Source organism: Zosterops lateralis, assembly GCF_965231275.1.
Source record: "Zosterops lateralis genome assembly, chromosome: 8".
Taxonomy (NCBI): domain Eukaryota; kingdom Metazoa; phylum Chordata; class Aves; order Passeriformes; family Zosteropidae; genus Zosterops; species Zosterops lateralis.
Window position 1 is genome coordinate 15196762 of NC_139768.1, and position 27513 is coordinate 15224274.

The window sequence follows — 27513 nt, forward strand, 5'->3', positions numbered from 1 at the left end:
TTACTCAGTAGTACTTTCCATGAGTTTTTTTCCTTTGAAATGCATTTTGTTACCAACAACAAAGGGCACGTGTGCACCAAACTACTTGGCCAAGACAACGTGAGAGATTTGGGACTGAAGTCAGGAATACACATGCTGAGTATCATACAGTATTTCCCAGCTACTACATATTTCCAGGCATAGTGGAGAGATGTAACAAACAAAACCTCAGCAGCCTTCTGAAAAGCATAAGATTCATGTATGCGCTCTGCTCCCATTGCAAATGTACTCCTTGGATCTGCTGGAGGAGTTGGCTACACGAGCACTCCCTAACCTATTTCAGTCAAAATAAGCTTGTTAGCAGAGACCTGCTATTTAAACTGTCTACGCTAAAACACCTCATCTTAACTGAGAGCAGGTTTGCAGTTTTGCTGACAGATCCTGCAGGGCAGCAACCTGCAGCAGCCAGGCAAAGGCTGCATGGCATTCTTTTCCACCAGTACAGCCAGATCTAGAAGAGGACATCTCAGCAACTCACACTGGCTGACATCAATACTACTGCTGTTAGCAGCCACCATAGAGACAGCTGTAAAAGGACAAACCCATTAAATATTCTTGTACAGTGCTAAGTTAAAGCTGGTCAGTGGTCTGCAGCCAAAATTTTGAGATTTTGCCTTGTAGCCTCCTATAACCCCTACAAGGTCATCCATTAACCCTCTCTCACTAATGAGCATTATCTTCTCGAGATGAGCTGTTCTGCTAAGCTTTCAGTCAAATGCTACCTTCCTGGCAAAGCAGAGTGATTCCCATGGAGGATCCCTAGGATTGCTAAGGAAGATGGATGTTTCCGGCATGGAGAAGACTGGGGGTTACCCACCTAAAGGGAAGTAACAGCAACAGGCTGTAGCAAGCAAAGCTCAGGACATTAAAAGGAAGATATTCAAAATACGAGTGAACAAAGTTCCAAGCAAAATGAATTGGTTGTGAAGTAATCCTCCTCTGAAGAGGCAGCTGAACTGCAGACCTCCATCCTCCCTTGAAGTTTTCTTTGAATTTCTATCTTAAAATTGTGTTGGTCCATTCTTTTATTGGTACCTGGCAAGAGATTCACGAGGTAAGGAAAAGACTCCAAATATATGTGCTAAGGACAATGAATTCTGTATCTTCAGAAATTGCATTAAGTTGGGTTAGGCCAATTGCTGCTGATATGTGAAAGCACACGACAGAAGAAAGGCAGAAACCAGTACCCTCTACTACAGCAAGTGACCAGGTCTAACCATAACAACATTTCAGGAAGGCATATGCAGCTCCACAGCTGAGCAGACTTCATCCCTACCAGCTCAAATTGCGTAACTCAGAAGCCCAAGTCACAGACTGTTCCACTAGGGATTCCTCCTTGGCTCACTGTTTAGCTGCCAATAATCTTTCAGAAAAATACCTCAAACTAAATGAATGAGGGAGCTTTCCATTATCCTTCGCCCTATAGCAGACTCAATCAAAGTGGACACATTTGAATGTAGCATATAAACAATATAAATCTCCCAGTAAATTGTGGCAAAACAGAACTGCTAACCTCACTTGGTCCTTCAACATACTGTATTTTCCACACAATGTTCCTTCACTCAAAGTCATGATTCTACTACTCCTTTTAGTGAGTTTGTTAACAAAAAATGAAAATAGCATCAATTCACCTATATTTCCCTTTCTATAAATAAAAAAAAAGTTTTCTCTTGTTTTTTTCATCCCATTTCTGAGAGTTTCTTTCCTGTCATATCTAGAATGTTATCAATATGGAGCATATGATGTGAGAAATCTCTCCCATCCTCATGCACTGATGCATCCCATTTGTAAATTTATCTAACAACCACCAACACTTTCTATAACTTCTACTATAATAATTGGCTAAGCATCTAAGAACCTATTATATGCTGAGTAAAGTAGCTTCTACTTCCAACAGTTTAAAATGTATTCTCTTTTAAATACTATTAGGTCTTCAATGGTGAGAATTTTTCTCCTTTGTGAAAGGAAAAGACTATTAGACTTTAGCACTCACTATTTGGTAAACATCTCTGTGATACCTCTCATTTGTTTTCTGTATTTTCAGGTAGCTCACAATAGGCTGTACTAAATCTAATAATAGTACACTCGCAAACATACTATTTGCATCTTCTCATCTAGGAAGAGCAATTTGGGCTCACGCCTGGAAAAATCGTATGTAACCTCCTGCTACAAAATAAAATTAAAACGTCAAAAAAAAGGTCAACGTTTCCTATCACAGCCCAAACTCTGAGATGCACCATTGACAGCCTATCCCTCGATCGAGGGGTTAGAGCTCCCTCTAGCACTCTCCAAACAGAACAGCCATAGATGGTAAGCTGTGACTATCTGATCTCACTCAAAGCAGTCTTGGGTAGCGTTGTTTGTAATTTTTACTTGATTTACTTTTTTTTTGTCACGTGCATAATTAGAAACACATCCACTAGTTTATCTGAAATTCAAGAGAAACAAGTGTCATTAGAAATTCCCTCTATAACTGATTAAAAATACTCAGATTGCTATAATTAACTGATCTCTATTTTAAAATGTAATTTAGGACAAGCTGAAGGATTATCATATCAGCTTGTGTACAATGTGAAATGGAGCAAGAAACTAAATGAAAAAGTTGTTGAAAATTTTCAATTTTCATGACATAAAAAAGTCTTGCTACCTCACCCCTTTCTGGCTGACAAACATCCCAATGCAGCTGACTGCAGTTGTGAATTACACATTTCTATTTCACATTAAATATTGAATAACGCCGCTTAAAGAAAACTAAAAAGGTGCAACACTGCTGAGTTCTGCACGATGCTGAAGACAGAGAAACATCTCATGACAGAAAGAGTGTCAGGCCTTTTCAATCATAGGTTATTACTTATTAATTCCTGATAAACTGAAAGCTGGCAGTACAAATGTAAAAATGAGAAAGGGAAATGGAGCCAAGTCTTTGAGTTTTACTCCTAACTCTCCCACTCCCTTCCTGTGCTGCCATAGGCAAGCCACTCCATTCCACAAATCTATCAGTTAAAACAGATGTGTCCCAACACACTTCACACAAAGACGAAGCACTGCTTAATGCTGGGAATGAAGCCTCTGCACCAAAGGTGCTCGTTGAGGGCAATGTCACAAAGTGACACCACACCACACAAGAGTAAACTTTTCTCAAGTGTTAGCAAACAAATCCGTCATGTCTCACTTCACCAGTTGGAAAAAATGCAGCAGGTACTAGTTGTTTCCACAGCCTTCCAAATCAGAACCAAAAGTCAAGTGTGTTATGAAAAAATTTCCCATTGAATTTTCTCAAACTGAGACACCCAGATGCCCCTCCAAAATCAATACAGACATGGCAACAACTCACACATCCCGAAGGTAAGTGCCCTAGGGAGGATATGCTTTGGGTAAGTTTCTTTACTCATCACAGCAATTCTGATGTGTAGCCACTGGGAGACTTCAGAACATCGCCTGGGTTTAGAAGTTTGTGATTTTAATATTTGTATGTGACAGAGATGAGGAAATACAGTAGGATGTGCTAGGCTATCCACAGCTATGTTTTTATGCCTCTGACAAGTCCAATAAGAAAAACTAGAAGTAACAAGACCCGAGTACATGACAGAAGCACCTGACCAAAACTTCCCAACATTGCCTGCCCATGTCCCTCAGTCCCATCTGACAGCTGTCCTTGCCATTTTGGGCCGAACTCTGTACACAGTCTTGCTGCTGCACCCAAATCCTGACACACAGACCTTCCTTCTGCACTACAGATGGCATCTAAGGCTGTTCCTTTTACCCCCGTAAGAGGACTTGGAGAAAAGCACTGGCAACAACTTCTCTCATCCCATACCTCCTCGTGTGGCAGGATTATAGTGTGACACCTGACCTGTCCAGCAGCAGTGAAAGGACATCTCAAGTGAAAGCAAGATCTCTGCAGCTGCAGATCTGTTGGTTGGGCTGGTGACCTTCAGCCGGGTTTCTCTTGGGCTGACACCACAATCCATCCCTCCACCTTCACAGAGCTGAGGCTTAAGTCAAATGAGACAGGTAAAAGGTGGTGCTGACCAAACTGCAGGAAGACAGTAGTTCCCCCCACATAAATGACCAAGTACTGAAACTTCTGAGATCTGTGATCACTTCTGTGTAGTAGCAGCAATGTATCTCCCTTCCTTTTAGGAAAACAGCTTGCAGCTGTTTTTGTGTCTTTGTTACTTCAAGACTACATAACTTGATGTGATCCTTGGTGCTGTCTTAGGAGACAAAGACAGGCAACAGCTGGGGCAAAATGTAGCCCTTCTTATGGAAAGCACGTGCTGGTTTCATCTCTTGGTGCAGTCTGAGGCCTCAAATTGTAGGCAAATGTTCTGTAGATGTAAAACCCAGGAGAAGCAGGTACCTGGCAGTAATGAATTCAATATTGACTCTGCTGTGAGCAGAAGGCTGGACCTCCTGAGGTCCTTTCCAACCTAAGTGACTCTGTATTTCTAACTTCACTATCACAGTTCATATACAGGCTTTTGGATAGTTACAATTGTCTGATGTTGATGTATATAATTTATCATAAGCAAAATCTGGAACTCTTTTAAAACGATGCTGTATAGAGGATTATTTCTTAAGACTTTCCAACTCTAAGGTTCAAAAGACCAGGTTCCTCAGGAGTACTGCAGATATACCTGCTCTCTGGCTTTACAAGTTGAGAGCAAGCAGTATTCATCTGTTCACACATGCAATACTGACTTTCAATTACATCTGTCCAACTATTTAAAAATTTTCAAAAGCTGTCAATTTTTTATGATGCATGTGTTCTCTAGGAACTTCAGCTGACACTCTCTACAAATAATTAAATTCCAACATATCTTCACTTATGACCTGAACCAGTTTCAAAACTCAGGTTTTACAATTAACTGCCTGTGAAGTCTAATCATCTGCAGTCTTCTAAATCAAACCTTGAAATAGTCCCATTACAAACCACCTCAGAACTATTTGGGATTACAAATTATGATCCAGAATAGGGCTGATAGATCTAACTCAACATGGCAGGAGAACAATCTGATTCAGTTCTGTAGTTCACACAATTTTCTAAAATACAGTGACTTGAAAGAAAACAAATGCACATAATTGGCATTAATTAAGAACATTTTTATTACTTACAATCAAAGACCTATAAGGAAGGTTTACTTGTCAGAGAGGGAGCTTTCTTTGCTGAGAAATTACAAGTCTTAGTTAATTAACCATCTAATTTTTTGTAGTATAGTTGTTAAGTGGTTTTCACTTTTATTTTCTTCTAAATGAATGTTAGTCTAAACACAAAAGCATTGTTTAAAGTGAGAGTAGTGAGGTCAGAAAAAACAATGCTGAAATATTTTAGTTGTGTTTTAACTGAATTCTCAGTTTGTCATCACTGTTACAAAGGTTTCATTGTGTGTTGAGAAGCAACAGGAGTTTTTCAGACTTTAATATTATGAGAAGGCAGCTAAATCTGAACCTGTGCACACGCATTTAGGATAGACCTATTGCATTTTACAAATTCAGAGCATCGTGAAGGCAAGTTTGCCTGTTGGGCACAGGACTCAAACAGCCTGGTTACATGAGCTGAGCAGGTAAAGGACTACTTGCCTGTCCAGATTCATTATTACGGTAAAACAAGCAATTGCAACCAGTTACAATACTATTTTCAGGACTGTGAGTGCAGTTACTTTGCTGCTCATTTTTAATTTTCCTCAACAGTAAGGTTCAGCAATGTATACAGTGACTACTGCTGTCTCCCTCCAAGCTGCAGCCTCAACTAAGCCATCGGTTACAAGCAACAAGGGACTGCCTGCCTGCCTTGCTGAAGTTATCTTAGGTATGAGCTTCCACAGGCAGACTAATTCAAATCTATTTTTGTAAATTACAGATTGTGTTAAATATACATGAAGGAAAATATGGAACAGTTGCTTTTACTGCACAACGTGAATTATTTCCTATTACAAATTCCCTCCGAGAAAACAATAAATTTTAAAATCTGCCAATTAGTGGCAGTGACTACTGGTGATTCTGTATTCCAGTCAAGCAGTAGTATTTGCTGAGTACTTCACAGGGCAGAACAATATTCCAGGAAAATCAAGGGAGCATCATACCTGACAATAGCAAGTTGGATGATGCAGTGATTTGTCCAAGCTTTCTCTTCCTTTTAGAAGGATGCAGGCTGTGTCACTGCATCAGCCAGAAGGATTTACATGTGTGTAAGATGTGTGTGTAAGAAATATTTACATGTGTGTAAGACTGTCAATACCTGAAGTACAGTTCAGAGCAATAATCTGACAACTTTTGCCTAAGAGAGAGTGATCAGAAAAGTAAACATAAATTCCTCCTAGAAAATGAAGTCTTCAACCACAAATGCTCAAACATCTTTTCTCTTCCATTTCTTAAATCACACCACTCCCTAAGGACCATTGAATTTGTCCTAAGAAAACAAAGTGGGTATGACAGCTCTAAAACTGTATGTGGATAACAAAAGGAAGAAACAACCAGTACAATCTCTCTATGAATGGAGATTCCAGCAGGGGATTTCCAGTCATTAGAACAACTGGGTTCTAGAAAAGTCTTCTGATGGTAACGGTGGAAAAAAAGACTGCAAACCTGACCTTAACTGATTGCAAGATGAAACTTTGTAAGTTTACTAAAAGGGCAAAGTAGTAGCTACAAGACAAGAGGCTGGAATCAGTGACCTGCAAGGTCCCAAAAGGTGGAATCACAGAGGTTGGAAAATACCTCCAAGATCACCAAGTCCATCTGGCAACATTGCCAAGTCCACCACTAAACTAAGTGTCATATATACAAGCCTTTTAAATACCTCCAGGTCTATGGTTCACCTTGCCTAGGCCGCTTGTTCCAATACTCCATAAAACCTTCAGTGAAAAAAGTTTAATAATAATCAATCTAAACCTTCCCTGCATAACTTGAGGCCATTTCCTCTTGTTCTGTCACTTGTTACTTGGAAGAAGAGGCTGACCCTCACTTCGCTCCACCCTCCTCTCAGGCAGTTGTAGAGAGCAGCAAGGCTCCCCAGAGCCTCCTCCTCTCCAGGCTAAACACCCCCAGCTCCCTCAGCCATTCCTCATATGACCTGTGCTCCAGACCCTTCACCAGCTCCACTGCCCTTCTCTGGACTCACTCCAGCACCTCAGTATTCTTCTCGTTGTGAGGGGTCCAAAATTGAACCTCTCACAAGGGAATTTGAGGTGCAGCCTCACCAGTGCTGAGTACAGGGGGATGATCAGTGTCCTCATCCTGTGGCCACACTGTTTCTGATACAAGTCAGGATACCACTGGCCTTCTTGGCCACCCGGGCAACTGCTGGCTCATGATCAGCTGCTGTTGATCAGCTGCTGTACCCACAGGTCCTTTTCCACTGGGCAGTTTTCAGCCACGCTGCCCCAGCCTGCAGCACTGTGTGGGGTTGTTGTAATCCAAGTGCAGGACCTGGCACTTCACTTTCCTGAATCTCATACAGTTGGCCTTGGTACATTGATCCAGCCTGCCCAGATCCCTCTGTAGAGCCTTCCTACCTTCAAGCAGACCAACACTCCACCCAGTTAAGTGCCCTCTATAAATTTACTGAGGGTACACTTGATCCCCTTGTCCATATTGTCAATAAAATTACAAAACAGAACTGGCACCAATACTGAGCCTGGGGAGCACCACTGGTAACTGGTGACCAGCTGCATTTGACTCCATTCACCACCACTATTTGGGCTTGGCCAGTTTCTCCAGGAGAATGCTGCAGGACCTGACATCAAAGCCTTTACTGAAGTCTACGTAGACATATTCACAACTTTTCCCTTATCACAGATCAGGTTGGACAAGCAGGACTTGCCTCTCCTAAGCCCATGCTGAGTGGGCCTGATTACCTATTTGTCCCATATGTGCCATGTGATGGTACTGAAGATGATCTGTTCCATGACCTTCCCCAGCACCAAGGTCAGACTGATGTGCCTGTAGTTCCCTGGATCCTCCTTCCAGCCCTTCTCATGTAACAAGGACGGTAATGTCTTGTTCTGCAAGAGGCATTCATCATTTCACATCTCAGAGCATACCTGAAACGGCACAGATGCAAACTTGCTGACTGTTAACTCAGCAAACTGACTTTGAATGAGTGGTGAACATTGATGGGACTGTGGACTCCACTTTGTTAATACACAAAGATGGGGCTTCATTCCTCTCTCCTGGATGACTGGAAGAGCTGACACTTTTCAGTCTGGCATGTGCTCAGTGAGCTTGAGCCTATCTGAGATTTATGAAACTTACAACCTACACCTTTACACCATGTGCTGAACTGCTGAGTTGCACATGACATGCAAGAACACTACTTATTCTGGTGAGGTTTTATCCATTGATCTTGCCTCCAGGAAACTCCCAAGTAACTTCAGATTGCCCTGTGGCCATATTCACTGTGCTTGTCACTGGTTTCACAGGATATCCCTCATGGTGTCTGATGCACTCATAATAAATGTATTACATGGGAACAGAGAATATCTCTTTTCATACCTTCACTGCCTCCAGGTAAACTCTCACAGGATCTGGGACAAACCTTTAAATTCTTCATTCATGTGATATCTGGATGCCAGATCATGATTCAGATGTGAGTAATGCAGATGACCTTAGAGTCCCTGATATGGAGGCACTTTTGCCAGAAGAGCTGCCTTCAAGAAACTTACTGGGAAGATCAGACTGAGATCTGCTGGGCAGCAAGATGTTGTAACTATAAACTCCATTTTCTCCAGGGCCAATTGTCTATTGTTTCCACAATCAGAAGAAAAGTTACATGGTTGATTTCTATATTGTTGCTGTCTTGTGCCTTTAACTAACCAGTTACGTGAGTATAGACTGCAGTGGCTATCTGAAAACTCCTGGGGTTGCAAAGAGCAAAAACTCAGGTGCCAGTTGGATGCCAGTATGAATCCAAATCAAGTCTTATGACCATCAGGATCAAAACCTGTCCTGCCAGTTGATAATGACTTACTTTGAGAGAAAGGAAATGGAGGCAAGTGTCTGACTTCCACACAGACTATTTATGTTGAGTCACTTGAGGTCCCACATAAGATAAAAAGTTCTTCAGTGCAGTATCAGGAAACTAAAAGAAAATGTGTCTCCACCTGAGGACAGGATTTGAAGCATGTTGATCTGGTTTTTCATATCAGAAGGGATTCCACCTGTCAGTACTTGATCCAAAGAAGTTACTATGATAATAAGTGCTCAGAAATAAAGGTAACTACATATTTGGAAGTAAACTGAGGGCAAGATATCAGGTTGTCCTATGAGAACTGCTTTAATCTATTAAGCATTACTGTAGGATATGAGACTGCAGACTCAACAGTGCTGCTCCCATTTCCCCACCAATAACTTATCTATGCAATGTATAAATGCACATTTCTCTGACCCCGCCTTCATGGGAACTACAAGATATATTTCAGGAACTACTTTTAAATTACTACTTTTAAATATGCATTAATTTAATTAGTACAGCTAAGCTTTTAAATTTTCATTAAAGACAAAATACATTCTGGAACAGTTTATAAGTAACTGTTTAGCTAACAAAAAACCTTATTAAGTAAACTTAAACAACCATTTCTCTTAAAAAAGTTATCTTTGTGTTTTGAAGTTATTAACAAAAAGGAGTTTAATGTACTTACAGTTAATAAAACAGATACTGTTTCATTACCCAAGAAACAAAATTACTATGTATCACATGTTGACTCATACTGCTTATATGAGAAGGGAAAGTTAAAATCAAGTGAAAATTTTCATCTCAAATTTCAAAGTATTGCACCTATAATAAATACTACTGTATTAAGAAAATAAGGATTTCTGTGGAAGTGTAATACTACATGTAAAAGAGTATAAAGAAGAATATTACTAATACAGCTACAAAAACATACAAAACCTTTTGATATGTGAAATTTGCTCTTACTTTTCAAAATGCAGAAGTCAGGCTAAATTGAGTCTGAAAATTTTAACTCTGTTTAACACAGTTTTTATAGAAAATTTAAAAAAGAGAAATTAAAAAAAAAAGTTGCTGATATTCTGTCAACAGCTAGTAGACAGTTTGCTAGCACACAGAGAGCAAAGAAAGAAAGAAATGATAATTGGATGAATTAAAATATGGACCTGACCAAGAAATTCAACACTGATAAAAACATACACTTGCAAAACCCAGTTAGGAGCTAGAATGAAATTATTTTATTAGGTTAAAAAAGAATAAATATTGGCTCTATGTTCATTTTAACATATACATAAACATTAACAATCCCAAGGCTGCTTATTAATTCACAAGTGGCATATTTACAGTATTTATGATATTATACCCCATGTTGGGACATCCCATTACAGAGTCACGGTGGTAAGCTCCATACTTAACGTGGATTCTGCAATACATCCCATCTTTCCAGTTATTCTCCTGCAGTATGATTACTTTGGGGCAAAAATTTACCACTTGGTTTCTGCCCACATGGGAATCCCTTTAGAAACTGACAAACTGATTCAAGCAGCTGTAGAATAATTTACTGGGTCTTGAGTTTTATTAAAGGAGAACAAACGGCGTTGAGAGCTTTTGGTGGTTTATGCCACAACAAGAAAGATGTTTGGCTTAGGAACTGTCCACATTTTCTTAGACTTTCCTCTTGCCCACAAGGATTGTATCTGACTGTCATTTGAATGCAACCACTGGTAAATGCATCTTTCCCAACATGCATGTCTAACTCAGCCCTTTAAAAATGTGCACAGTCCTGGAGAGAGAAAAGATGCCACAACAACAGAGCCCAAATCAACGTTACAGGTATATAAACAAAAATAGTGTTTAAATACAAAACATGCTTCAACTGATACCATGTTTCTAGATTCCCAAAAGTCTACTGAGGAAATGCTAAGCAGCATTATCCTTTTACAGACGAAAAAACTGAGACAGAAGAGCAGAATGGCAAAGACAAAAGGTAACTCAAAATCTCAGGTCATAATTTCTAATCTAATATTCCTCCTGTGAGTCTCATCGTATACTATAAATAAACTATTTCCTCTGTAAATTTCAGTTGCTGAAGTAACTTTTGAACTTCTCTGCAAAAAAGGGATGCTGTGAGTCCAGCACTCATCTCAAGAAACACTGGAAGGATTAATTAAGGTTTGTGAAGCACTGAAAGTGCAGGGGAAACCCCCAGGAGGAAGTCTGTATTTCCATATTCTGACCAGGACTTGAAAGGCATGCAATAAATACAGCCTGGGGCACAGAACAAGCAATATGAATAAAATAAAATATTGAACAGCTGTTTGTTAAGTGAATACTGTTCATCCCACACATCAAATTTCATTTCTGCCTTAGGCTGCAGGGAGTGGGAGGCTGAAATAAAATGTTACTTTGAAGGGTTAAATAGTGACAAAGTTATAAAATTTGGAACTGTTTCTTACAAATGAAAATATTAAAGACAATCTTTACAAGCAGAACTGCAAGCCCCACTCATTATTATATTAGAAATACAAGTGGTTAGATAGTACAAAATGTCTATGATTTACCAGGTTAACTTTGTGGAGATGCAGTGTCTTTTGACCTATAAAAAACTATGTGGACACTACCAAACTCATACAAAGCCCTCATTTTTTAAAGAGGGGCGAGAAGGAAAGAGATGACATCGCTCTTACAAAACGAGGAACACTCCAAATACTACAGTAAGCAAAGATGGTGAGATCTGCCTGGAACTAAACCCCACAGGAGCCAACCACACCCACAGCAGCTTTCCTCCCCAGCACACTGCTACCTGCCTAAAGCAGGCAACACGAAGTTGCTGGTGGGTGTGAGCTCACACCTCACACAAACAGCCTGTACAGCTGGCTGGGTGCAGGGCGCTGACTTGCGCCTTCTCAGGCAAACTGACAAGAGTTTATTTGCTTTTCAGCATCAGAAAGTGGAATACCTAAAAGTAAGGAGAGCCTGTGTCCTGACTGGAAAAATGAAAGGAAAGCAGCACAGCTGCTGTGCCCAGAGTGATGGAGCCTCACTCTTACACCACTACAACTTCTTTGGGAATTACGGAGGAGAAAAGAATTGCCTGAAAACAACAACACGGAGAGCAAGGAAGGAAGAACAGGAACTGTGGTAATCAGAAGTAGCTGCATTCCCACTGCAAACATAAATATTATTTTCCAACATTTCATATTTTCCTTTCCAGAAATTGCTCCATAGTAACATTTTTCCCCAAAATTATTTTCTCCCTTTATAAAAATAAAGATTTTCCTAAGACTGGTATTCAGAACTGACAGCTATTAACTAGAGTGTCCGTTTTTAGAATGTGCTTGAGAAAACGGTGATTTTCTCAAACCATCAGGAAAAAAAATCAATTCAATCTTAGCACTTACAGCAGTCAAATATTTTTAATTATAATTTCTTGATGTTAAGCGAATAAACAGAAAATACTGGGAAAATACTGGCAAAAACAACACATTGGAACAAAAAAAACAACAAAAAGGAGCATTAGGAAATCTACCCAGTATTTGATGTCTCCTCTTTTTTTGCTGCCGAAAGCCACATGGCACACACAGTATTTTTAACTGAGGAGTCTCGTTTCAAATATATGCTGAGGAATCTTATTTCAAACATATTCTAAATAAGGAAAGGAGTATTAAAACAAGCAGTCCCTTACTCTAATTTTATCCATCTCCCTCCTCTTCTTTCCTTGATGCAGTGAAACTTTAACACCAAACCCTGTCTCTCTCTCTATTTTTTTTTTTTTTTGTAAACAGTGATCAACATTTTCCTAAATGACCCCCGAAACGACCTACTTCGAAACTACTCATTAGTAACAGCCACGTTTGCAATATTAACCTGGATGTGGCTGTTTATTAAGATCTTTTAAGGGGGTTAGAATGAAGACACACTGCCGGTGTACAGGGAGCACAGAAGGGGTAATTTAAAACCCATGTTTTTCCTCCCCCTCACCGAAAACATGCCCAACATTGTGCAGCTGTGCTGCCAGCTTCATCACTCCCTCCATCTCCACTCTTGCTAATTAAAAGGTTGATCACAGAACAATGCTCTTCTCATTAATTTCAGCTTTCTGATTGGGCAGGATTCCCACTCGCTCCGCCTGATCTTTTCCACACTGCTGAAGTTAATGTGACAGGAGCTCGAAGATGGATTACCCGCTGCCATATTGCCCATCACCTCCAATCAGCAGCTATCGGGGTAAACTGATTGTTCTAATTTGCTCTCATTATTTTTACAATATCAGGAGAAAATAACGCACACAGCTCACTGTCAAAGCCGTGAAAATCAGCCATTAGTTAAACCCAGACACTGAGTGGCTTTATTAGAAGCACTACAGTTTATTGATTCAGCTCCGGTAAACTAAGATAATACCTGTCCTCCTTAAACACACTTTTTAAGGTGCACTTATGTAGCAAGAAAATATTTATTAGGATACTTTTGGAAATGCTCACTGTCTCAGCCCATTATTTTGATATGCTGGCAGACAACAAAGATTAAGAACAATGGAAGCTTGACTTCCACATAAAGAAGGGCAAAATATGCAGCATTATCCACACGGCAGCCTGCGTGCACATCTCAGCTACTCTTCTACAGTTTAAATAAAAATCATCTCAGGACTAGTATGGCAGGTGAATATGTAAATACACCCCATAATCACACAAAATACAGTAGTACCATAAAGGCAGACATGGTACAGGCATGATCGTATGAGCTGTATGTACAAGGTCAGCAATTTAGTACTGGTTTTTTTTTTTTTTTTTGTTTTTTTTTTTTTTTTTTTTTTTTTGTTTTTGTTTTTGTTTTTGTTTTTGTTCTTTTTTTGCTAAGCAAAAGAACCTAGCATAGCCCAGAATCAAAACACAGGGTCTGAGAGCAGAAGGTCCAAATAAGAGAAACCTGTTTTGTATGGCTGGGAACTATTTTTTAGCCTATGTAAAGGCGTTATGCTGCCACAACTTGGGAACAGGATCAGAAATGTCACTCCACACTAAAGCCTCACAGATCCCAGAGCTAAGAAATGAATGAAGTATTGTTAGCAGTATGAAGTCAGGCATTTTTACACCACAGCAGTGTTTAGAAAACGCTGAAAATTCTGGACCTCTGACTGTCTCTGTGTTGTATATAAAGGGATCTACATTATTTTGCTTGCTGCCTATCTGCATCTTAGCAAAGGGAAATGCTAAATAATGGGATTAACAGAAATATGATACCTTAAATCTTGCTAAACATAAACCCTTAGCTGGTGTCTATGATGCTCTAACTGGCAATGCACTCCAAGAGTGACAGGCAGAGCACAGCAGACTGATTTTACTTTTAAATAATATCTAAATTAGATTAGTTCTTTGTGTAGATCTGCATGAACCAGAGGGGACATTCATCATTGTGCCAAAAAAGTTAAATTCACTGGGGTACGCTCAAAGTGAATGGTTCTAGACCTACGTTTTATCTCTCAGATGCATCATCAAGATGCTGTGCCAATATGCATGAAGCCAGCTAGGAGCTGCAAGAAAGACAACGGGAGAGTAACTGGATAGTAGAAGAGGTTTAATTTTTTCCTTTGTAGATTATGAATTGCTTGGGACCTGGATCTGTGGTTTCTCTGTCTTGTAAGCACAGAGCATCCCTTTCAAGACTTGAGCTTCTTTTTTAATATTTAAATGGCTTAAATATAAAGAAGTGTATTCTCCTCCCTTCCCCTCCAAAACCAGATGTAATTCTAGTTCCCCCTCCTCCCCCTGATGTAATTAAAAATGCTACAATTTTCATTACTGCTTTTTAATATTTTTAAATCCTCATCAGCTTGAGCCTTTCATTTGGGGTTTGATTTTTCCTCCCTCCTAGAAAAGACACCTTCTAGCTTTGTTTGGTATCTCTTTTGACCCTTGCTAATGGTGTTCTCTTGGAGGGGCGTGCCATGCTTTTCCCCTTAAAATTCCTGCACTGAAAGACTGCACCACACCACACTCCACAAAACGTGCTGATGGCACAAATTACAAGCCCCCAGCCGAACACTCCAGCCCCCACCATTCGGGCAGATTTATGTGGGCTCTTGCCGACGTTATTACAAGTCAGAGTTTATTGGGAAATTGTTACATTATGCGGAGTGTCTAACAAATTGCTTATGCTGCTATAATTGGATTACAACAGCCGCTTGCTCCCACCGGTAAGATTAGGCAAGTAGGACTCCTGCCGATCTCTGAGCGTTAGCAGTAATTTTATTTGCCTTGCCTCTCTCTTTCCTAACAACATGCCTCTTTCCCTGCCAGCTGTCTGCTGAAAAGGCACAGGCTTGTTCCTTGGCCCTAACAATGCAATTACAGCCCTGCAGATCGCACTGTTTGTGCATTAAGTACAGAGCCAAAACGAGGCGAATTGATCGTTTGACTTTTGGAGGAGCCATGTGATCTCTGCGTGCGGGTGATCCGGCATGCACCACTGGGCAGTGCTGCAGTGCGCGCCTCGCGATGAACCCGCTCCACGCTGCCTCCCTCCCCTGCCCGCTCCCGACAGCAGAGATGCTGGAGCCCACCCCACGTTAACCCCCATCAGGCTACAAAAACAGCCTCATTTTTGGGCGCTTTCTTGCTAGGCTGAAATCACTCTGCCTTCTGAAATGTGATACTTGGCCACATCAGTGGCTTCCCTGCAGTGGGCCACACCAGGAAACTGTTATTACAGCATTTCATACCACGAGCTTTAGTACAAGAATTGGACATATTTTCAAACAAATTTTTCAATTCTTGTATTTGAAAAATACTAAAAATAAACCTAATGTCATGTATTCTGTACTATCTGAGAGCGCTGTCACTGCAGGTGACTACTTTAAAAGCAATGCTTCCCTTCATATCTGCCACCATTTATCACCAAAGCCACTGATTACTTAGATTCCAAACTGTTTCATATTTCCAGCACAAAGGATCCTAAAGTACTTTGTAAATGCAAGTCCAGCTTGGTTGTAACACTTATCCTGGTAAACACTCCTTACAAGCTTAATGTAATGGATCTTGAATGAAGACCTCAAGGCTGTAATTCTTTATACAGAATATCCATCACCAAACCAGTAAACACACAGCAAGGAACTACAGCATGTGATACTACACGTAATATAGTCGCAGGGGAATTTCGACTAAGGATGCCAAAGCAAGTTCGAAATTTTAAAAGACTTCTATTACATCTTCTCTCTGTACACTGAGAGGATTCCAGGATGATTCCATTTAGAAGAGACCCCTGGAGTCCTCTAGCTCAGCCTCCTGCTCAAAGCAGGGTGCATTATGAGGTCAGATCAGCTCAGGGCTTCATGTAGCCTGGTATTGAAAACGTGCAAGGATGGAGGCTGCAAAGCCTCCACAAGCAACCTGCTCCAGCTTGATTGTCATCACCACAAGAAAACTCTTCCTCGAAACCACTCAAACATGAGATGGGAGTTTCTAACATCTGTGGGGAGACCTTCCAGTATTTACTGAACTCGGTCTGAAATGTAACGCAATTTGCTTTATCAAGATTCCAAACCATGGGGTCCAAAAAGTAGAAACATCTCCATCAAGTTGACCAAACTTTGAAAAATGATTCTTCATATCAAGATTTTGCCTATCCCATGCCTGACCATCCTTATTGGCAAGCTTGGAGAACTGATATCCATAATATGCTTAAGAGATCCTCAGCTACAAAGCAATGTATGAGTTAGCTTTTATATTGCTATTTCTTCAAAGTCTCTGTTGCATTTAAAAAAAATCCAAGCGTAGTTCTTTTTTTATTTGTGGTTTCATTGACATGTGAAGTCATTTTGGGTGGTAAGAAAAGCAGAAATGACAACCACTCCACAATATTTTCGTAACTGAAGACTAAAGAAGCCTGTTTACACATAGTTTAACACTCAAAAGAAACTCTGAACAGCTGAAATGCCTTATAAATAGCTCAGACCCAGAGGAAGTGCAAACGTCTGCATTGTGAATTGTAGATCTTAATTACAGACAATGGCTGGTACAGCAAGTAGCACAGAAAAAAAAAAAAGTGAAACAGTTGCACTGTTCATGGTTGGCAATAATTCTTCAGGAAAATATTTACTATCAATCAGTTATGAGAAAAGGGACTCTGTGCTCATAAAACAGCACGTTGCTTCTCATACCAGGACCATTTTGCTTCAGCATAATCTGAATTTAAACAGCTTGTTTCCTGCGGATATAATTTTGGAAATAAATAAAACAAGTCTATCAAAATCTGGAGAATGTGTATGGTGGGGTAGAGTGGGGGAGCAAGAATATCACATTTCTGTCTCCGTCATTTGCAAAGAGGTTATTAGACCAAGATGAAGCTAAAGCATAAAGATTGTCTTGACCTAAAAAAAGGCAGACGAACTAGCAATGAAGATAAAAGTAGTCATATCTGTGAAAGGAAGATCATCATTAGGTCAAAGCTTTTAGAAAAACCTCCGATGCCATTTTCTAGTTTTGCTGTCTGAGAATTCACTTCCAAAGCACCTTTTGCATGTTAAATACTCCCAGCAATGTCCCTGCGATGGCAGCCATTCACACAACCCTCTATTACAGAGAGGATACCTCCAACAGAAGGCTAAAATGACATGCTTACATCTCTATCAGCCAGTGGCTGAGGCGGTGTTTATCCAGTTTGCAACAACCTCAAAAACTGCTGTCCCTCCCGGAGAAAGCTATATCCAAGACACAGTAGAGGATACTTTATTGAGGGATTTGGGGTTGGAAGCATGTCCACTGACAGTCCCTCTCCACCATTACACAGAAGCTTAATACTAAAAATTAAGCTGACATACTTTCTTATTAAAACAGTAGAACAAGTATCAGGAAACTGAATGTTGCTAGTCAAATAATATTTGTTCATTATTAAACTGTTCTAATTTCAATCTCAGTGACTGGAAAGGCTTCAAAAGGACTAGAAAACTATGCATTATCTGAAGATATACTGACTCAGTGGTATATCATAGAAGAACTCTGAGCTGGTTGTGCTATTCATGCAAAGTAAATGCAGACACACTCTCTGGAAAAAAAGAGTCATCAATCTGTGACATAAAGGGACTTGAGAGTACAAGAGGGACACTCTTCAGATCAATTTGTCCTACTGCCAACTGGAACATCCAGACTGGAACCTTAAATGCTTCTTTATTAAAGAGTGCCCGTGGCTTCTCCTTTAAATTCACATAAAAATTCCAGACTTAATGTTATTATTGTGCAGACTATGTTTGTTCTAAAAATTTGAAAGTAGCGATGCAGAAAGAACTGACAAAGGAAAGAAGATTTCAATTACCAGCTACTTCCACCATTCCTGGCTTCAGCTGAATCACCCTTGAATGTAAAATGTGTAGCTATAGCTAAATAACAAGATGCATCTTTGAAAGGAAATTTCAAATAGCATGCTGGAAGTGCCAAGGCCTGTTCTGTTTCCAGGATTGAGCACAACAGAGCTCCATCCCACCTTTACAAATATGGTGAACAGCAAAGATTTCCCAATAGATGGAAAATGCTTAGAAGACCCTGGGAAATCTCTTAGTGTGTCAGGACCTTACAAAGCAAGACCAGTTATCACATGTGAGTAGCAAGCAGTGGCCTGCAACCAAAGTCTGATTTTTCAAGGGTGGTGTGTGTGACTATATTTTACTTAGATCAAGGTAGAAAACCTTTCCCATCTGCTGCTGCTGTGTTCAGAACAAAGTAGAAACCTGGGAATGCTGGATGCCATTTTGAAGGTGTCTCATCAGTGCTGTCTCTCACAGGGGTGCCATAGGGTGCCTGTCTCTGGTACAAACAGGAAAGAATTCAGTGTGCAGAATGAAACAAGAACGTTCCTTTGTGCAGGAGATATAGATGAACTGGAACAAACTGCAAGAGTTAATAAACAGTAAGACCTATCTAATGAATGGAGGAAATGGGCATTGACTGTAGGACTCTGAGATCAGTTATACACCAATCTCTTGCTGGGAAAGAAAAGAGCACTTGGAATCAAAAGGGTATTTCCAGGATGCAGGGAAATGCAAAATCTAACAGACTTGAAGCAAACAGCAAAACTCCGACCTAACACAGCCCACATAATGGAAGGGTGAAAAGGTAAGACCTCTGTTTGAAAACAGGACTGTATATAATCCATCCAAGCAAAGACGCAGCCAAAGCAACTGGAGACACAGCAGAGCATCCCTAACCACACCTCAAATAGAAAGTGTGAAGGTCACCACAGAAAGATTTCCTGGGTACAGAACAGAAGAGAAACTTGTTTGCACACCCAGGAGCATCAAAAGAATCCTAGTGACATACCAGATGCCAGGGGACTTTTAACTATGTCCCTCTCTAATTGAGGATGAAACACACACCAACACCATTATCTGCCTGAAGATACTGGCTTACAAAATATGGAACAAACAATAGGAACAGATGCTCATTTGGCCAGATTTCAATAAGCCTCATTAAAATCAAATACCCTGTCCTTGGAGCCCAGGTTCATGCAACATTTCTACCTTATTTAAGCACCTAGCACCAACTCCTGAGGAAGTTGTCCACTTGTGGTTGCACACCAGTAGTATCATTAAAAGAAAACCAGCTGCAGAGATTTTTTGGTTTCTAAATAAACAAAAAGAAGTTTTATATATATGTCTGTGTATACACATACATGCAAAAACACAATCAGAGATTGCATTTCCTTTTAAAAGGTGTTAGTTTGAATATATGTCACACTTGTTGATCACTCAAAAGGCAACAGGCAAAAAGATGCCAAAAAATAACAGAAAAACTCTGGTGGGAGAGAAGTGATGTTAGAGATCAAACATGTGCAATCTGTGCATCACAAAGTATAATTTTTAATTTAAGGTCCCAGCTCTTCCATCAAAATATGCACACACTTCAAACAGTTTCTAATGCTCCTTATTTGCTTTTACCCAAACTTGTCCAAGTCCTATTAATGGAGTTTCAGAGGAGAAATACCAGAAAAGAAGGGCTAAGAACAACACACAGAGATTCATCAGAATATTATATTTTAGCTTTATTTTAAAATGTCTGAATAAAACTAGTTAATTTGTAGGTTTGCAAAAGGCATTGAGCACCTGGCTGCAGAGGCAGCATGATACTATACACAAAACCACAGACAAGGTTTCCTAAGAAACACAAACATCCTTGAGTGATCAAAATACTGTGGCCCTCTGCTGCTTTCCATACCTGAATATGTGTATCTGCTTTTTCCCCCCTCTATTTTATGAAGAATGCCAGTTGTTAGCTTGGTAGTTTATACTGGATGTCCTGTACAGAAGCACTCATTCACAGGAGAGTTTAACAAATGGACAGTGCTCCAGTCTGAGAGAAGATACCTCAATATTGATCTGTGTGGCCTCAAGGGTAATGGCATTTCATTCTTTGAACAAACTTTTAGAATTGTCGAGCACACAATCAGTAAATGCCATTAATACAGTCTTAACAGAGCACAATTATCTTTTCTGCAAGTGGGTGGAGAATTAGAAATTTAGTTTTCAGAAAAGCCATTGTCCCTTGCAGACTGACTGACAGATCTGACAAGAAGGTGATAACGCAGACAGTGGTTCCCAGTCAGGGCTGATACTACATTGCAGAATCAGAAAAAGTAAATGATTATTTCCAAAGTAACCCTTTCTGTGCTTCACTGCAAGTTAAAAACAAACAAACAAACAAAACCGGAAACTCCTACAATATGTTTGGAAAAGTGCCGCAGATAATGAAAACTGGAGTACCTTCCAGTATTCACCTTCCTGACAAAACATTTTGAATTCCAAGGCTATAAAATACATCAATAATGGTGGATAAAACTTGCTGTGTGCATGTGGTAGGAGAAGGCCTCTGGACTCCCTAAATCCCATTTAAAGCCCTTCACCTAGGGAACACTTAACAGCTGTGCCATTTGCCTATGCCATCACCGAACCATCTGCATTTAGATAGCTGGATTTATAAATGCTTCGACACTTCTGGAATTTGAAAGACAAGCTTTCTTAGAATTGACTTCATTAGGTTTGTAGATAGGAAGGCAAAAGAAAGGACTGCAACAGCCAGGCAAGCTAGTACTAGAGGAATTATATCCCCAGAAAAGTCCTTATGATTTTTTAGAGAAAGATATATATATTTTATATATATATATTTACACACAGGTGCATGTATATATGCATATATATATGTGTGTGTTTATATATGGTTTTCCATACCTATATATGATGGCAGACTATCCAAGAGTACATATACACATATATTCCCCTACAGCATACAGAGACATGATACTTCAAAAGCATACACTTTTTAATCTCCAGGATGATGTCTCAAATTCGTCATCCTCAACAGCATGAAAGAAGTCTTGCTGTTCCTGCCTTGAGCCCTATCCACACCTCTTACCACAAACCTGCTGAAATACCTTTTGGAGAGCCTATTATTTAGGACATGAAGTTGTTGAAGTATGTGATTTTATTTAAAAGAAGCACCACTTAAATTAGCTGTACTTCTTGCACACCCTTGCTCCTCAGTGAGGCGATGAGGTCAAACAGGGCACTGTAAAGCAGATAGGTTGAATGGGTTTAATCCCATGAACTTGCTGTGAGCTGCTTTATGGCATCACAACAATGCTCTATGATAAGACAACTCAGCCAGAGTTGCTCTGCTTAAGGAGTTTCACCTAGTCTGTATCATAAAGCACCTTAGGAAGCAGTGTGCAGGACCAGTCATGTCTAGAATGAAGTGCTGGTATTAAACTTTGTACCAGAGCTGGTAGCTTCTCTCAGAAGTGCTCCAGTAGAAGGTAACTGGCATGTCAAGCAGGGTTTATGAGTGCTAAGCCACCTGCAAGCACCATTACAAACTTCTATGGTAGCCAATTCCCTGACAAGAGTCAAAAGTAATGGGACATCCAAATTTCATCAGCAAAACCCCAGCAAAGACCTAGCTGGGAAATTATCTTAAAGGTCAATATAAAAGTGGCCCCTGAAGGGACAAGGCACCTTTAACAACCAATCAAAGTATGAAAGAAATGGACTTCAAGAAGATCAAGGAATAATAACTGAAAGAGAAAACAGGCTTTTGAGTGGTTAGGTTTGTGGTGACAGAGGAGCAACAAAATGCCAGCTGGTTTAAGTAACAGATGGCTGCATGCACTGATGTGTCCTGCATGCCCATTCTAAACTTCCTTTCAGTGGAAATACAAAGCTTACACAAGGCTGAACGCCGCCTTTCCACACATATCATGGTTCAAATGTCCTCCATTCACAAACAGACCAACCTGTACATTGTTTTACTCTAGTTATGCTGAATTGTAAGAAAAAAGGGTGGCTTATGGCACCTCATCTTTTCCAATCACATCTACTTCAACTGTCAAGAAATTACTTTTCTGTGACAGGCTGACAAATTCATTTTCTTACCCTTCTGACTGTAATATCTCCCTTGTCCCTTTCCTTTGAGTACAGTGTTCACTGTATTTTAATTGAAAAGCCTTTTTGCACCTCCCTTCTGGTAGCTAGGAAAGGGTAAATGATACAAAGAGCTCTCATGCAGTATTTCTAATATGTATCTGGACATTTATCATTTGAAGTTGCCACAGCTAATTACATGGCCAGCATAGGTCATCCCACTGGAAAAGCCTATTACTTGTATAGTAGAACGAATCCTTCAATCCTACATAGCTCAGGACTCAAATAATCATTTCCAGCAGAGAAAAACAGCAGCTCTAAAATCTCTACACTGAAGGACAAAAAAGCCTACCCAAAATACTTGCTCTTTGTTTAAATACTTTTGCCAAACTGTAACATTTAACAAGAACTTTTCATTGACTAAAAATGAAATTTGTTAAAAATCCCTCAAAACCAAAGCTGTTCTCTTACTTACTTTGGCCACACAATTTTCAGTCTTCATAGCAGTGCTTCCTATACAAACTGTTTCCTGGTTTAAGCACAGTCTGGCACAGCTGTTGTAGGTCTGCGGAAAGATTAAAATGGTTATGAATAGAAGAACACAATTTTCTTTCAGGCACCATATTTTTGGCACAGGAACCTATGCTAACTCTACTATGCTACTACATTTCCTTTTTCTATGATGTAAATGTTTCAAACCAAGAAAACTAGTTTATAGCAAAAGTCTATGTTCAGGGCATGCATGTCCTCTGAGAAGCTCTGTGCAATTTTACAGTACAGAAATACAAAGAAAAAGATTTTTCTTCTCTGTTCCTTTGAAAATGAAAAAAAAATCTCATCTCAGTTTTCACTCTTTCACAAAATGCTGCATAACGAACAACTAAAGCAAGGTGCTTTCTGAAAACACAGTAGTTATCAGACTATGTCAAATGTGAATAAACATCTGACTTGATCAGAATATAAAATGTAAAATACATGGGACACAACAAAGGTTATAATCAGAAAGGAGCAAATGCAGACCACATTTCATTGTATTTAATCTTCTCAGTTATGTAAAGCTTTCTTTATTTTTTAAAGTAGAATGTCTTTTTTCTTTAATGCTGTCCTGCCCAAGTGATCCTCAGTTGCGGCTGCAGACTTCAGAGTCTTTGCAGAACACATCACTCATAGTCCCTCTCCCTTTTGAGGGAAGCATATGAACAATACTTACAAAGTGGGCTTAAAATTATAATTTGGTTGACTTGGCTGTTTAAATTAATACGCCTGAAGAACTCAGGAGCTTCTAATGGAGGTTTTCCTCCTCACTCTCAGCACCTTTGCATCTAAGAGCTTCAGTATGGGACTAATACATCTGCCACCATTTACAGAGAAATGCTCCCATGAAAGAGTGGCAGCTCAAAAGCAAGCAACAATTTGGTTTGATTCAAGAGTAGAAAGCAGACCACAGAGCAAATGTTGCCACATCAAACAGCTGCATGGAAAACCCCAAAAAAGATGCTGAAAGAGAATGAAATTAAACTTGTTACAAAGACATTTTCAAGAGCACTAAGTAAAGCATACTACATTCATGATATTTTTAAGATTGCCTTAATGGGATGACACCAAAAGACTTGTAGTGAGCTGCCTGTCAGTTCTCTCCCTGTAATACTCTCTGGCAATCTCTGGAGATTTTTTTTTCAGAGCTTGCTATGATTCCATTTGCTTGATTTGAAATGACTTCAACTCCAAACCTGCTATAGGTTACAAAACCTGTGGACAACACTGGCATGATAAGGGGTCTTAAACTTCTCCCTCTTCCCTAAAGCTCCATCACCAGAGCCAGATTCCCTCAGTGCCAAGCCGCAAAAAACAATCTCCCTCTCTTGCCCCTCTGCCAGAGGCCTGACTGTGCAAAATGTTGTCAGCAGCAACACAAAAACTGGCAGAGGGGCACACGGCACAGGATGTCAGAGGCAAGGATGCAAAAAGATTAAAAGGGGTTTATGCGGAACAATAGGAGATGTGTCCACAAAGCCAGTGCTCCCAACAGCCCCCAGCTCAGTAAGCACCAACTGATGGGAACTGAGTGTTCACAATCAGTTTATAACATTCACCTAACTTAGGATCCTCATGAAACATTCCTTGCTGCACACCATGGGAAATCAGTATACTGACTTAGGTGGATTTGTACTGGACCATCATAGTACAAACATTCTTGGAGAAATTAAGGAAATCAGAGTCCTTTCCACCTTACCTATTGACCCTTTAAAGTTCACCATGAAACAGAAATAAAAGAGAGCAGAGAAGCCCTATCTTCTCCATTGCTTTAGCAGTTCATGTTTTATTTCTCAGTGAGCTCTCTAACCAGAAAACCACCAGTGACAGACAGGAATATAGAAAATTCTGTCTCCAGTTCTCCTTACATGTCACAACATTGATATCTGCTTTGACTAGCAGTCACCAAGCAATTTCTGACTCTAGAAGGAGAAACTGAAAAATTCAAACACGAATTCTTTCAAGGTGCTGTGCAGATGAGCAAAGTGCATATTTCAGCAGGAGAGGATCAGATTCAAACTGGATTAGGCCACAAGCAAACAGAAGTCTGACTGCCTCCTGGAAGTATTTGCCAACATCATAAAACCATCACCCTGGTATGCATAAAACTTTCTCCTCAGAAGAAAAATCAGAATGGTATAAACTACTATAAACTGGGGCTTAGATGCAGCATCCCAACTGACAGACAAAAAGTTGATACCATCTGCCTTGCACTGACATTCAGACAATACCATGCAAACTTCATTTTACAGGCATGATATTAGTTAAATTCAACGAGATTTTGAAGATGAAAAAACTATGAAGAGTTGGTAACATTTTTTGTTCAGTTTTTACATTTGTGTAATTTAACCCATTTATTGTAAATCTGTGATATTTTTCACTTGCAATTTAATTTCTACAATTCTGTATGCAGTATTTCTGCACAAGTTGACTGCTACATACTCTAAGTTTTATGAGGAGCCCTGACTTGATGAAAGCTACTACTAACTCCACTTTGCAGATTAAAAGCTCAGCCACAAAAACATTTACTGAAAGCAACAAGGAAGTCTGTGGCTCTGTGAACCGAACCATGAACTCGAATCATGTCAGTCTTTTTCCTACCAAGACAGGTATGCACAAACCTTGGCTGCATGCCAACTTTTTAAAACTTGGGCTTACAACAGGTTTTCTCCACATTTACAAATGGGGGAGAGTAGACAATCCAAATACAAAATGTGAAATACTAAATGCTGAATCTAAAGATGTCAGCATTTTCTGAGAATGAAACAAGATGACTATGCACTGAAGTTACTAAAGTAAAAGTTACATGCATGTCAGAATGCAAATACAAATAATTAATGCAGTGTATTTCTTGATTTTGACTACTTTTACCCACACACTACATCTCAGGGAGAACAGCTGAACTTCCAGCATAACTTGTTCATCAAATCCCACAATACCAGGACTACTGACATTTGACAGAACTGGTATAGCATAAATTTAAAGAAGATAAAATTAAATACTTCTTCACACAGCTGGCAGTGAACTTCTGGTGCTTCCTACCCCAGGACATCATGCAGAGAAACATCATCAGAAGCGGAAAAAGGGACTAAACCAACTCATGGACAGCAGCTCCAGAGATATTCGGCACAGACATCCCTAGTGCAACAGCAGTAGGTGCTGCAGGAATAGGATGGCAATGGAGTACCAAAAGAGGCCAGACTTGTTTGCTCTTATTCAACAGTAGCTTCCAGTGACAGTGCTGAAGTTGGCAGTGGATGAGTTGACTCTGTGTCTAACTGACCTGGGCATTCTCATGCTATCAATATACCCCTCTGCCCTTTGACAATATGCCAAGGAACTCCTCCTTCCCAATCTTTTCAGCCACATAAGGAGAGAAGAACATGCTTTTACTGTAAGAGCCAACTTTTACACAGTAATTTTATTACATAAGGATTTATGTATGTGCCAAATTACCAGACGACCATTTAGTCCTTCAGCAGCTCTTTGTTTCTCAGTAGAAGTAAAACGGGGAAAAGAGAAAATTAAAAAGAGTATATATTGTGAATTCAACACATCAGGATGCATATTTGAGAATAAATCATAAAGTACTCTTCAGTTTAACATACATTACTAACTTTGCAAAGTTACAAAGTTCATATTTTCACATTCTCACAGAAGAATCCTCCCTTGTGGGATGAATAAAGAGGATGAAGAAGAGTCACACGTATGTTCTACAATATGTTTTAAGGGGTCGAAAGCAAAACACAGAAAACCTAGTTCTCCCTTAGAGTCAAGAGTAAAAAGAGGTAATGTCACTCTGCTTGATAGGTCTCAATGGAAATGTACTGCCAATGTTACAAAGAAGCTCCATCTGGCTCATGAGGCCATGTCATAAGAAGCCTGGAGAACATATAGTCAAGGCAGTACTATATGGTAGTTGCCAAATGCTTTTCTGCAGAGACACAAAATGGCTGCTGGACTTGGTGATTTGGTTTCATCTGATACTGTTCCTATACCAACAGTTACTGTGAATAGGGCCAGTGAATAGACTAGAGAATTCTGAAAGCAGAATTAATGTTGTATCATCAAGTAATAAGGCAGAGCCCTCCATGTTAGGTGAAACATTTGAGGATGCCTGATGCTACACTGCAACATTAAGAGTACCTCCTTTCATTTGCTCCAATGCCCATGGGAACATTGACTTACCTGGAAGAAAAGCAGGAAAATCAAAGCCAAAACGAAGCCGTAGAAAAGGAAATTTCTCAAGTTCACCATTAAAGCTTGACCCTTTTACATACCTCATCTAATCTGCACCAAGACTGTTCAAGTTTCTCTTCATCTTTCATCAAAATAAGAGGTTTCTTCATCAAGGAAAATTATTCTGAAATGGTAGCCTGGTTCAATGCTACAGGCAGATAGCTTTGCGTTGGAGTGCTCTAATATGTTTTTATATTGCATATAAAGCATGCAAACATAAACCAGTTTGTTGAAAACTACCCTCTTTGTGGAAGCTGGCTGTAATTCTGAACAAGTTTTCAATTTTCGCACTGCTGCTAGGGTAAAACATTTTAAAGAGTTTAATTTTTACAGTGGCTTCAATGACACGAGA

At 39.8% G+C, this 27513-nt stretch overlaps 1 protein-coding gene across 5 annotated transcripts in view; it reads right to left on the reverse strand.

Annotated features, from left to right (window-relative positions):
* The window catches only part of BTRC (beta-transducin repeat containing E3 ubiquitin protein ligase), a 114934-nt gene that overhangs the window by 30968 nt on the left and 56453 nt on the right, over positions 1–27513 (reverse strand). For all 5 annotated transcript variants that reach the window (XM_083866391.1, XM_083866388.1, XM_083866389.1 and 2 more), the window contains one exon: positions 22864–22953. In XM_083866391.1, the coding sequence (XP_083722517.1) occupies positions 22864–22953 (90 nt within the window). The remainder of the gene's footprint in view (positions 1–22863; positions 22954–27513) is intronic.